The 14,172-nt window shown below is 28.1% G+C and overlaps 1 protein-coding gene across 1 annotated transcript in view; it reads left to right on the top strand.

The window, feature by feature from the left end:
* rogdi (rogdi atypical leucine zipper) overlaps nt 1–3,467 on the top strand; it is a 46,371-nt gene extending 42,904 nt beyond the window's left edge. The window contains exons 9-10 of the mRNA XM_067289403.1: nt 1,102–1,185; nt 2,655–3,467. Coding sequence (XP_067145504.1) covers nt 1,102–1,185; nt 2,655–2,696 — 126 coding nt within the window. The 3' untranslated portion in view covers nt 2,697–3,467. The remainder of the gene's footprint in view (nt 1–1,101; nt 1,186–2,654) is intronic.
* Nucleotides 3,468–14,172: the final 10,705 nt, after the last annotated feature.

Below are 14,172 nucleotides of genomic sequence, written 5' to 3' on the forward strand. Positions count from 1 at the left end.
AAGCCTTGATTTAGTTGATTAACAAAAAAAACAGAAATTTTTTTTAAAAAATCAGTTTTAAAAGAGTATGCTTTTTGATTTAAATATAAATGTCATATTCTGTAAATAAAACTTACAACCCAATAAGACTTTTAAAATGGAATAAATATTCTTTACTCACAGTTAAATTTACAAATTGTCAAATATTCAAATTGTGTGTCCTGCATAGAATTGGTCTGACTTACCAGAAATTATACAAATGAATTTAGACAATGGATACTTGTTAGAAATGCAAAAATGATGCCAAAAATGGTATCCCTGTGCACCTTTGTGTTCAGACTGATCTTGCATAAAATACTAATACTGATGCTGATAGTCCTAACATGTCTGCAGATTCTATCAATTTGTATTTAGGTCTAACATCAGCCTCTTACGCTACAATCAACTCATGTTAATACAAATCACTAAGGGAACAATTCTACTAAGGCTTAATAGGCAATCAAGATCTCTAAATTATAATATTTCAAATGAATTTACAAAAAACAAATTAATGTTCTAAATGATTTTGAAAACAAAAATGGCAAATATTGTCTCCTCATTAAGTGTTGAGCAGTATATCAGAGTGGTTAAACAAAACAGAAGCTAGAAATCCATGATTTTTTTTCTGTTGAAGATTGTTTGAAAAAGAAGATATTTTCTGGCACCAAGAGTAAAAAAGGACCCATATTTTGTGCAAAGTAGCCAAATCTGGCATCACTATATGCACTCCCAATATTCAAATTAAATGTAGTGCCATGCAAGCACATGCTAAAGGGATGGGTATCCTTAAAGTTTAACTCCTATTTTCTGAGTACAGTAGAATAGTCTTCTAAAACCAGATGTTTGAATTGCTCTGTAATTGGAGATTGAACCCATCCTTGTTTACTAGGAGAAGAAAATCTATTCTACTCAAAATGGAACATTTATTACAGTACCACTTTTTATTGTTCACATTACATATTGGATTTTGAAATTTTTGAAAAAATTAAATTTAAAAATAAAAGTTCATTGAATATGTATTAGAATTGTTAGTTTAAAAATTTTTTAATATCATTAAATACAGAAAATATAATTTATCCTTAGGCCGAATCATTCGTTCCATGGTTAAATGAAGCCCTCATTTTATTCTCGGTCGGTCTTCAACTCTGCCAACAATTGAAAGATAAAGTAAGTGTATGATTTAAAATTTTATTTCAATTAATTTACAGTAAGTAAGAAAGAATATATTGTTTCCTTTAAAAATGAAGCTCTTTGACATACATGAATGTTTTTTGCGGTATTTAAGATGCTGTCATCAGAATTTCTGCCTAGAAAAAATATATAATCAAATAAAAACATATGGGCAAGTAGTAGTATAAAAAGTTAGATGATTCTGCCTGCCATACTTGTTAGCGCCTTGCTACAAGTTGCAAGAAGCATTTCAATTGTAAACGTTTATTTATTATAGACTTGAAGAATAACATTTCAAACTCTAAATAAGTAAGAAGCTAATGGACAACACTTTAAAGAATTATAGGACCTATTTCTAAGTACATTCAAATATCTTAATACTAAGTGTTGCAATATCTGGAAATAATAAATTAATGCTGCACTTGAGCATTTGGGATATATGTTGAGTGAGTCAAACAATACTGGCTGATGATGCCAAATCTGACTTCTCAGTATTCTTTTTTATCTGATTACCTGATAAAACATATTGTAAAATTTAATCTTCATCTGTATCTTCTGACTGTCCCTTGCCTGTACCAAATAAGAACATAATGTTAGTCATGTCAGATTTTTTAGAGGTGATCTCAGATGTCTGGATGACCAAGGATGTTAGGCCCTTCCACTATGGACGACCTAAGATCGAATTAAAGTGAAAAACTATAGGAAATTTTTATCAGCAGTCCATTTCAGATATGTCAGGCTCTCTTATCTGTAATGGAGATAGTATGAGTTTGGAAATTGTTCTCTACTATTGATAAATTAGGTTTGAAACTAAATCCTTACATTGATTAGCTGGCACCTTATAAAATATGGCATTCTGGCTGACTATACATACATATCTTTTTTATTAAATATTATTAAATTTGTAATAAAAAAATACATGAACATAAACAGATTTTTCACTGTAAAAAAGAGGCAAATTATTGTTCTTTTGTTAATTTTAAAAATATTATCTAGAATAGTATACAATAAGTTTAGATATTGCATACAGATTAGTTACATCTAAAAGATGTTTAAGTACTGGGAATGGATTTTTTTGGATGGATAATTTCAAATTTGAACTTGACTGAAATAGAAAGAAACACTACTGCTTTAAATATGTATTGTTTTTACACTTATAACTATAGTTTTTATTTTGATTATTCTTTAATTATAAATTAAGTAAATATTTGAAAAAGTGTCCTTTCTATACTTGAATGCCTATTTGAATTAAACTGGTTTTTTTTATGGGTACGAAACCAATGCCGTATCATCAGATGATACGGCATTGGTTTCGAATTACAAGACGAAGCTTTTATGCTTAAACATTTGCCCACGGTGTGTCAGCATATTGATTGATATACATTTGACTTTTGTCAAAAATACTTAAAATTTACCATATGTCATTTTACTATATTTTTTAATTGACATGTATCTTTATTTTTCAGGTATCAGTCTTCTCTCAATATAAAGAGATGAATAACATTTAAAACTGTACAGTCCATATTATTATACTTTGTTAATCAGAATGCCAATATTTCTGTTTTTGATTTGTTATTTTTATAATCTAGTCACGAATCATTATAATTATATATATATATATATAAAATCATATTTATTAAATGTTTAGAGTTAGTTTAAAATGAAACAGAAGTCTTTCAGAATACTAATTTGAAGATGAATTTGTGATTTATTTTGTTTATTCTGCCATATTGGAAGGAATCTAGTTTAAAATCACAGATTGTTAGATAATTCTACATCCTAGCTAGATAATTATAATAGATGGTTATGTAGTTCTAGAATAAAAGAAAAAAAAAAGCAATATATTTAAAAGTCAAGATTTTTAAGCTGTGTTCAAAATACAAAATCTGTAAATTAAAGAAAGTAATAATTGTAAACAGTTTTAAAATATAGGAAGTAGATATATTAGTCCGTAATCTTTATAAAGAACAAAATTATATTACTTAAGCATTTTACGTTAAATTTTTATTATAAGAAATTTAAATTAATTTAATGCAAAGCAAGTTATTTAATTGCTATAATTTGATATATTTTATAATCTAGTCAAATTTCCTTTTGTAAAAAATGAGAAAAGCTTTATCCTTAAAGGATAACAGCCGTACGAAGAGCTCAATATTAACTTCATAAAAACGTGTTTTATATGCAACATTGTACGTAACAATAGATAGTTATTAACATACATACAGAATTCTGGGATAATATTTACAATATAATTAACACATTGAATGTCAAATATTAATAAATTCAACTAAACTGATCTTGGTCAAAACTTTGAACTTTAATTATCATCCATTTGATTTAAATATAATTCTTTTTGTTATCTATTATGTAACATTTAGCAGTAAGAAGACTATTTAAATATCATTGCCATTAAGGGTTTGGCTGGCATATAAAAGTCTAATACAGAAAGATACCAAAATTTTGATCCCAAATGGGTAATGAATGTCTTCCTTAAATTGTGGTTATCTAGCCACTCTTAAATATTAAATATAGAAAATTTCAAAAAGAACAGAATTTTGATGTACCGTAGGATTCCATCTAGAATAAATTAATACAGCCGTTATACCAGACTGTCATGTGTTAATATGGATGAATGTAATAAGGATATCACTCGAGAATTTGCAAATGTGCATGCTGATGAATCGGTAGCAACTTGTATAGTATTGATACATATATATAGATTTTCCTTTATAGTCATTTATTTGTTCAGTTCAAAATCACTTTGCTTTTTTGATATATCAAAGATTTTCCAGTAAATGGAAGAGAATTTGAAATTAAAACAAATATTTTAAGAAACCATAAAAATGTTCACAAATTTTTTAGAAGATTTTTGTAATTAAACTATTCTTTGTTCTGTCATCATTTTTAAACCCATTTTCCTTCATTCTTTTTTCATAAGTCTCTATAAAAATTTATAATTTAACCTCTGTCTAATATGAGGTTGCTTTTCAGGTCCTTATGCCATGTAATTTAGTTTAAGCTTAATTTATCTTTCTGTTATTTCTTTCCTCCTCTCTGTATCATTTAATAAGTTAAGAGGTAGCAATGTATTTAATCATATTGACAGATTTGTCCAAATATTAATAAATTAAGCCATCCAAAATTCCAATTATGTGCTAATTTGGCAATTACTGTTAATTGTATTTAATAGACAGAATTCTGTTTGGGGTAAAAGATTATATTAATGAAAGCTGAGAGGAAATAAGCTCAAATTATTTTACAGATACATACAGGTACTCCTCACTTTACGACCTATCTGCTTAACGACCACTCGAGTATCGGTCTGCAATTCGGGGAATCCCCTTTCTTAGCTTGAGTGTTTGTCAGTGGCAGATGGTGACATGTGCACTAAGCGTACTATAATAGTCTTTTTATGAATAAATTTGAAGTTTGTTGCATAATTTGTATAATTTTACAACAATCTTGTGTTCCCGACGCAAGCTCCTCGCTTATCGACCAATTCGCTTAACGACGTAGTCGTCGGACCGGAACTCGGTCATAAAGTGAGGAGTACCTGTATTATATAGGAAATCAAATAACTGATTATCACATTTATCTAAATTGGGTATTTGATTCGCAGAAACTAATAATTTGCTAATACTATTTTTAAAAATTTTATGTACCTATGCAGATTTCTTAAGTACATAACTAATATACTTAGCAAAATTATTTATGACTGAAAACAGTTTTAAATACAGTATATGAATTAGAAATATAATGTCTTTGTTCATAACTAGATTAATATACAAAATTTTTTACTGGAAAAAATTTTATAAATTAAGTCATCATGATTTTTTATTATTATTATTATTCAAAGTAAATATATTTTAATAATTTAAATAACAGAAACTAATAATATATTTATTTCTTAGCAATTAAAGATTAAATAGAATATAGTTGCTAATGATGCCAAAGTTAATAATAAGGTGATTAAATACTTTCTATTACTTTATTTTGCTAAATAATGAAGAACTTTGGAGAAACTAAAAATGTTTAACAATTTAACACCTATTGCTGAGAGAAAGCATTATAACTCCTTTGTAGCTATTGTATGGCTATAAATTGTCATAACACTATTTAATTTTTGTATGTTTTAATAGGAATTATTTAATTGACACACATTATATTTTGAATATAGCCTTTGAAAAATTGTGTGTGTATGGGTTAAGATATGCTGAGAAATGCCATATTTTAATATCTAGATTAGTATCATTTCCAGAAAAATGTCAAAGATCTTCAAGGTTTTTAATGTATACAAGTACAAAATGGACTTTTTAAATCTTTCCCATAATTTATCCACCAATTTGAGTAATGTTACTGGAAATACTAATACATTTTCTGGTGGGAATCTGTACATTTGAACATTGTGCATATTCAGTCCACTGTTTCATGGTAAAAATGACATTTTTATTCCATGAAACATATAGTATAATACTGTGTATATTTGTCATTTTCTTTTCTCCTCTGATTTATTTTTTTTTTATTAGTAATTAACATTTTATATATTCCAATGTTTTTGATTTTAATAATATTTCTTACAAAATTTTTGCCAATCTATAACAGTTTATAGCCATATATTTGACTGAAAATAGATATTCATTCATCATTTCGTTAATAACTCGGTTGCATGACGACTGCAGCGATTTGCCCCGAGGACAGTGTCGGGCAGGGAGTTTAACTGGGTATCTGTCAAAAGGTAATGCGGGTGTTCTAAGACAAGCTCAGCAAGGACAGAAACCTTGTGTAGAGCAAAAGCTGGTTTGATCTTTATTTTTAGTACTGGTACGAATACAGATGGCAAAAATAGGGCCTATTAATCCTTTTGATTTTAAGAGCATCACCTTATTGTCTTTTATCAAGCATTAAATCACCTTATTGTCTTTTATACATAAATTTACCAGTACTATTTTAACATTGCTTGTTTTCTATTTGTTTTTTTATTTTTTTTTATTTGCCGAAATACATTTCAGGTTTTGCCCCTCATCTGTCGGCTTTTTCGATTAAGGTGTTATACAATTTTGGAAAATTAAATGTATAACAGTATTTTCCAAGTTTGTAAATGGGTTGTTCGAAAGTAAGATGCTGACAGCTTGTTGAACTGAAAAATGAGATATAAAAAGCTTGGGTTCATAAACAGCACTTATAAGTATTTTAGTGTTTTAAAGGCAAAAGCCACACTATTATACATTTTCAGAAAATTAAATGTGTAACACCTTTACGTAAAAAGCTGACAGAGGAGGGCAAATACCCAAAACGTGTCTCGGCAGATGTAAAGAAAGTCTCGTGTCATTTATATTATTAACTGAATATATGGATATTAATGCACATATTTATTATTATTTTTTTAATGCAGCAGAATATCTGTATAGATTTTGCAAATATCAAAATATTTTGTATTTAATAAGGAATTTTTATACTGTAGGAAGTGTTTTGGATCAATTCTTTTGCTGTCAGGAAAATTACTGCAAAATTTGGTAATCTTACATGAATGAACTATATTTTAAATTTCACAAATTTTTAGTAGTTTTTCTTAGAAAAGAAATGGTCTTTGAGATGCATTTAAGTGAATTTATTAAAATTGGATATGTGAAAAATAAATTGGTTGATATTTTAATTTTCCATATAAACAGAGCAATTAATCTGTCCTGAATTCCTGAATTTAGTAGACAAACTCAAGTTAAGATAAAAAGTGCAGATTATTTATGTATCTAACTTGAAAAGTTAGAAATTTTTCAAGTTATTTGCTTATAGCAGTGGTTGTCAAAATGGGGTGTGTGCAAGAAAATCTGCAATATTGGTCAATATAGTGTAAAGTGAGTTCATAATAAAACTAATAGATAAAAAATCTTTTCTAGGATTATTTTATTTATTATTAATACTGTATTTAGGGAGACTGCATGTTAATTTTATTTTAAATCTAAAACACTAAAATTTTTTCATGACCTGCTGTATAGGATGTGCGCTAATTTTCATCATCAATAAAGAGGTGTGTGACTAAAAAAATTTGCTGACCACTGGCATTTGGGACATTCCAATTTTCGACACAAGTGTTGAGTGTTGAAACCAACAATTTGACGTCGTCGACAACGTTCCAACTCGAGTACGAAGCGCTTAGTTCCCATAATTCCATTCTCGGCAAGATGGATTTCATTCAAATGTCTCGCCAATTACCCACAATTCATTGGAAAATGGCAATCGACATATCTGTTGAGTGCCGAGCGTGTTGAAAAAAGGAACGACTTTTAACAAACGTCGAGATCGGTGCTTAGTCGGCGTTGAAAATTGGAATGTCCCGATAGAGAGTGCTTGTCGTCATCAAATATAATTGAAATTTCTACTGCAATCTATGTTGTAATGTTAAAAATCGCAAAATTTTCTTCATTATTTTAGAATTACATTGTAATTAAATAATTTTTATAACTTTTAATGAATTATAATTAAAAGTAGATGCAGGATAAGCAATATGGGTTATCTGACAATTTTAACTCAGGAAAAGTTATTGGATGAGTGCATAACTTTGTCTAAAATTACTAATAGCCAAAACAAAAAATACTTTGCACAGTGCATACATATTTATTTGCCATCACGACTTATCCCGAAACCACTAAAAATGCATATGCCTCACATTTACCGTATTTTACGGACTATAAGACGCACTTTTTTCTTCGAAAAATTACTTCCAAAATTCGGGTGTGTCTTATAGTCCATAAAATATGGTAATTGATATACTAGACACTATTGGAACTTCTCTGTTAAAAAATTTTCTATTGGTTTGATGTGGAAATTTAGACCCAATAGATCTATTTGGTCTAAACTTACTCATATCCTAGAATTATCCATCTGATTCATTTATTATTTTTAATAATGAACACTTGATTGAAATAATAGATTCTTTTTATATGTAATGTTTAGACATTTATGTATATAATGAATTAATTTATAAATGTTTGAAGACATATATAGGTTAATGCCACAAGAAAATTTATTTTTTTAGTATTCTATTGGTTTTTACTTTTCAGTAGAAACCAATAGAATTTTCTGTTGTTTTTTTAACAGGATTATAAGGCTTTAATACTTTCACCTCTCTATATAATAGTTCTCAGAGAACACTTAGAAGCTTCTGTTAGAAACTGACTGGCAATTTTTGACTTCTGCAGCAAATAAAGCCGAGCGATATATTCTTAAACCTGCATCATTAAAATATTGTTTTTATTATGATATATATTTCAGAAATGATATAAAAATTTTGTTATTCAGCAGCCATTTGTATTATTGACACAATGAAGTGGGAGGGAAAACAATGTTTGAGATAACACTTTAAAAACACGACACCAGTATGCAGTTTATAATGGCCACCGTGGTTATCCACAGAAAAGTATGGTACTTACTGTAGCATCTACACAAAACACCACTATGGAAATACTCTTTGTGCACTATTTCAGTCTGAAATGCAGCAACATAATTTTGGCAATTTCAAGACAGAATAATTTCGAGAAATTAGTCAATTATATGAAACAATTAGTTACAGTAAACAACTCTTATAATCTTTTCTTTTAATAATGCATCTTATATAAAAATTTAAAATTTACTCGAAATGGCCATCCCCATCGTCAGACTAATGAGAGCGATCTTAAAAGTTAAAATAAGTTTGTGTCCTCTATTGTAGATTTTTAAAATTTTACATTTTCCCTAATTATTTTTAAACAGCAAAAATATGTTTTTTCTTTCTTTATCATGAAATACAAGGTTTTATAAAAGAAACTTATCAAAAACACAATTTATAAATATTTTTGTGGCTTATACTTAGGGAAAACCATAACAGGTAGAATATTTGAGTAAAAAAATAACAATACAATCATGTTTATTAGTATTACTAACTAATGTGCTATCCTTTATTTTTGATGACTTCAGCCAAATGAAAAGGCATCAAATCACTTAAGCCGATGCACCTTTCAATAGGGATATTATTTCATACTTCCTCTGTCTTCATAAAGTTTGTTCAAATTGGATGGCTTTGACTTTTTGGTGGCTCCATCAACATCAATCAAATTTAAAATGGCCATTCGAAAGTTGTGACTTATTTCTCAGATATACCAAGGAGTTTAAGCGTGTTTTTCGATCATTGTCCAAAATTAGCAATCCACCGCTGATTTTTCACAAGCGACAGACGAGATGAACACATTTTCCAAAATTTCAATGCACACATGCTGATCCATTATTACATCTACATAATGAATCTGACTGACCCCATGCATAGATGTGGATAGCCAAACCACCATCTCCTTTTGTCATCGGTTTGATAAACTTTGGATTAAATTCTTCACCAATCCTTTGTCGAATGTACAGTTATTGTCAGAATTGAGTCAATTAAACGACTCATTTGCATATAGCATTTTAGACCATTGCTCTGCCATCCAACCAATGTGTTATTTAAAATTACTTTGAGTTATTTTTTACTGTCTAAAAAGTATATATATATAGGCTATATATTATATAATTTTTTTTTCCCAAAATCTGTCTGCCACTGTAAGTTAATTGTCCTTAAAACACTAATCTTTTATATATTCGGCATCATTAATGATATTGAATCTATATAATTTAAGCCACGAGTGAGCAACCTATAATCTGTAGGCCATGTCTGGTCTATGATGTGCGTAATCTACCCATAATCTTTTACAAAATATACATAACAGAATAGTTTAAATTTTTAAAAAGAAAAATAAAATAAAAATGTATAAATAATATAAAACAAAAAATTGGCTAACACATTTTATTTGGCTCATTATTTAAAGTGTCCATCATGTATTTAATTACAAGATTTGCTCTGCATTAAAGTAAGAATTTAGTATAATTAAACTTTGCCTTTGTAGTTCTTTTGAATTTTTATATTCAGTAAACATTTGTTTTAGAATATAAGGAAATTCCTTAGTTAGGAAAGTACCACATGGAAAGTGGTAATATAATATAATAAATGGAATATATATTATATGTACCTTTATAATTTACCTTTTGATAGGATGACAGTAGTAATTTTGTGTGAAAATTAATAATTTTTTTCACTTTCTCATAAAAAATTTGTTAGTAATTATTATGGAAAATATTGAATAAATTCAAATGTAATTGGGCAAAATTAGTATTGATTAGAATTGCTGTAACACATGAACACTATTTAACAATTAGTCTAAATCAACAAGACACACACACACACACACACACATATATATATATATATATACGGGCTTATCACACCAGTGAATGCAATTAATTAACAAAGTTTTTAATGGTTATTAACACTTTAATAATAAAAATTTACAATAAACTGTGGCTCTTTTAACATGGACATAATATAGAACACTCAAAATGCATTTTGGACATAATGAACAGTCCCTCTTTAGTTGGTGTTCATAATATAAAATTATAAAAATAAATTATAAATACATTTAAAAGGCCTTTGTAAACACGACAACTTCACGATCGTCACGGGCGACTCTCGCGAACGTAATCGTTTCACAATTATCGCTTAGCCTCGAAACAATCGGTCGAACCGACCGGAACATCTTACAACAATACCGAAACACTGTATTAATGCTGCACACTAGAGCCACAGTTTATTAACACCTTCCTTCATAAAAAAAATTTAGAATAATCATTAAAGAATTTGTTAATTAATCTCATTCACTGGTGCAATAAGCCCGTACGTATGTGTGTATGTATATATGTATATATATATATATACGTGTATCTTGTTGATTTAGACTATTTGTTAAATAGTATTAATGGCTAAAAGCAATATATTATTCCAATGAACACTATTTGTATTAATTGAAAACAAATGTAATACAAAGTAATCCAAAAAAACTCCATCTTATAAGACTAAATTTAAAATATTTATTTATTTTATTTTATTTTTTATTGGAAAAAAAATTCTTATTTTTCATTGATGAGAAACAGAATATTCATCAATGATCTTTCATTCAACTAAAGAACTAGAAATAATAATAATTTTAATTGAAATATTCTTTCATGGGAGATATATAAACAAGCATTATGTTGTAAGTTGTAAGACAGAATTTTTGCAAATGTGTTTTTGACCATTTTTATCCCGATTTCTTTTAGTAGATATGAAAAATTTATTTTTAAACAATTTAAAAAAAAAAAAAAAAAAAAATTGGTAAATAATCACTATATTACATCATTTAGACTAAAGGTAGTCTTAACTGACTACCTTTAGTCCAAATTATGACCAATGGTCAGTGCAACAGTGACCAGTGTGATTATATCTTATAAATTAGTTGGTCTGGTAGTATAATTGGCAACACAAATTGAAAGTGCAAATCCTGCTCCTGATTGATCTTTTCTTTCAGAATATTCTAAATTTAATACAAGATGGTTTTTTAACCCAAAGAATCCAATCCAAAACACTTAAATCCAAATTATATTAATTAATTACCCATATTATAGCCCAAGTAAAAATCTGGCAGTATTACGCGATTAAAACTGAGCGTGACATGTAGAATATGTAATTATATCTCTCTACTATTATAGCGCATCCAAAACTGTCTTTACTACATGTTTCCTTCTAAAAATAGCTTTCGTTTTTTTTAAGTTACGGTAGACTTATCTAACTTACCGTAAATATTTTCTTAGCCGACATCTATCGTATTTCTTCTGCGAAATCAAACCGACATCTGCTTCTCACTTCCGTTTCTAGAAAATAAAAATTTAGTTAAATGTTAAATCTACAAAAATATGAATGTTTTATTAATCAAATATTTGTTTCGGGAGTTTAATTCCATTATTTAAATACTAATAACAACATCTTAAGCCCGACAAGTTTATAATATAGCACCAAACGATCGCCCAAATATCGGGCTACAATACGGCCCGATATTTAGGCGATCGTTTGGTGATATATTATTTAAATACTTATAAGCTTTATAAAATGTTAATCATATTTTATTGTTATAACAGTAATAATTAAAAAAACATCAAAAATAATTAGTTTCATTATATAATTAATTATTTCGTAACTATAAATTTAATATAACTTCACTCAAATGAGACTGGAAAGTATCTAACTACTAAAAACGTCAACCCATTTAGAGCCTTTTTTCCAGTACCATTTAACCGTTTAATAAAACAATGTTTAAAGATGAATGTTATTTTATTAAACAGTACTGGGAAAAAAGGCTCTAAGTAGGTTTTTTATAAATTTAATTTTTCTAACTTGGTTGTTAGTAATGCGCATATCATTATGATTATTATTGTCCCTCTCCCAAGAAGAGTTTACCATTAAATCTAACAAACTAAACATCTATACTGAATCAGAATGCAAACCTGCAATTTTGTGAACAGGAAATAAAGCTATTTTAATAAACTGGTGAGAGTTTGTTAAAGCTGTTTTTATTTTGCCAACTCTTAAACATCAGTTATTCTTGCACGGAATGTATGAGTGAGATTGTTTTTCTCTATGAATTTTATTTATTTTATATATAATGTATATGAAATCACTTCAGAACTTATTCTCTAGATGAGTATTTTTAAATGTATTTATAAGTAAACTGTGCTTTATTGGAGTGAATCTTTAAATATATAAAACTGAAATCATAAACGCTTTCAAGCATTATCTTTGGGAGATTTAATTAAAAGTTAAACATTCTACTTGTATTCTAAAATCGTGTAAAAGCAGACAACCCTGAAAGATAGCATACACAAAAATACAATATTAATTGAATTTAAATTGTGTGCATCTTTTGAAATTAACAGTTAAATTGTTATTTATTATTATTATTATTATTAAATAATAACAATAAACAATTAAATAATAGAATTTAAATTTTTACTGTAAATTGTTTTGTGATGAAACATCACATGGGTCTGAAAGTTTTTGGGACTAAAAATGGACTATTTCTCTTCATGGAAATATTTTAAAAGCTACATGTACACTGTAGACTTGTCAGTCCTCACTATGTAGACAGTTGTTGTTACCAGTGGTAGTGGGTCTAGCTAGAGTTGCAGTGTAAACAACAAATAGAACACTAATCTAGACTTCTCTAGCTCTGTTCATTTGTCCAAATAGATTTTTTTGCACTCTAGATAGAGTTTAGTTTAGTGTATGTGTTAAAGTGTTAATTGAAGGCAAATATCACAAGAGGAACAGGGAAGATATTAATCTGCTATTAATTTAACAAAACATTCCACATCATTGAAAGTATATCATGAGATAGACCGTAAAAAAGAGGTATTCTTAAAATTTCTGAAATAGAAATTACCCAAAAAATGGCACACCTTTAACCGTGCATTTGCTTTTTCTTACAATGTTAAATAATGATGGTGTAGAAGACAGTGCCAGATTTAACTTCAAAGGGGTCCCAAGCAATTTAAATTTCTTAGGATCCTGTGCAACTAAAAAATAAAAATAAGAAAAAAAATCAGAAATTGAAGGAAGAATTAAACTCATTTATCATTAATATACAGTTTATTACATAGTTTATTATGAATACTACAACTTCTGACTCATCATCAAAAGACAATTTCTGCAATATATCATTCTCAATAAACATTAAAGCAAGAGGAACTATCAGATTTTACGTTAATGTTAAAAATAATTTTCGTACGTCAATAACAAACCGTTCGGGCGAAAGGTCCTCCGGCACACCGAAGTATGTAAAAAATTGTCGCACGATGCGTTTCACATTTGGAAATGCCAAAAGGAGTCTTTCGTCAAAAATAATTTGATACAAATCGACATAAGTCGGGTTACTCCAAAAATTTTGTCTTCGTAACTCAATGAGAAAATGTTTTAAAAAATAAAGGGAGATGATTCCTGCCAAATTTTCCACCGGCAGATGTTTTATGGACATTTTCTTTTAATGTTAAAAATAATACTATAATACTATCATTAATACTATAGTACTTGCAGCAATCAGTTACCTTGTTCAAGAT

This window comes from Centruroides vittatus, unplaced genomic scaffold, assembly GCF_030686945.1.
Source record: "Centruroides vittatus isolate TY-2023 unplaced genomic scaffold, ASM3068694v2 contig_1381, whole genome shotgun sequence".
NCBI classification, from domain to species: Eukaryota; Metazoa; Arthropoda; class Arachnida; order Scorpiones; family Buthidae; genus Centruroides; species Centruroides vittatus.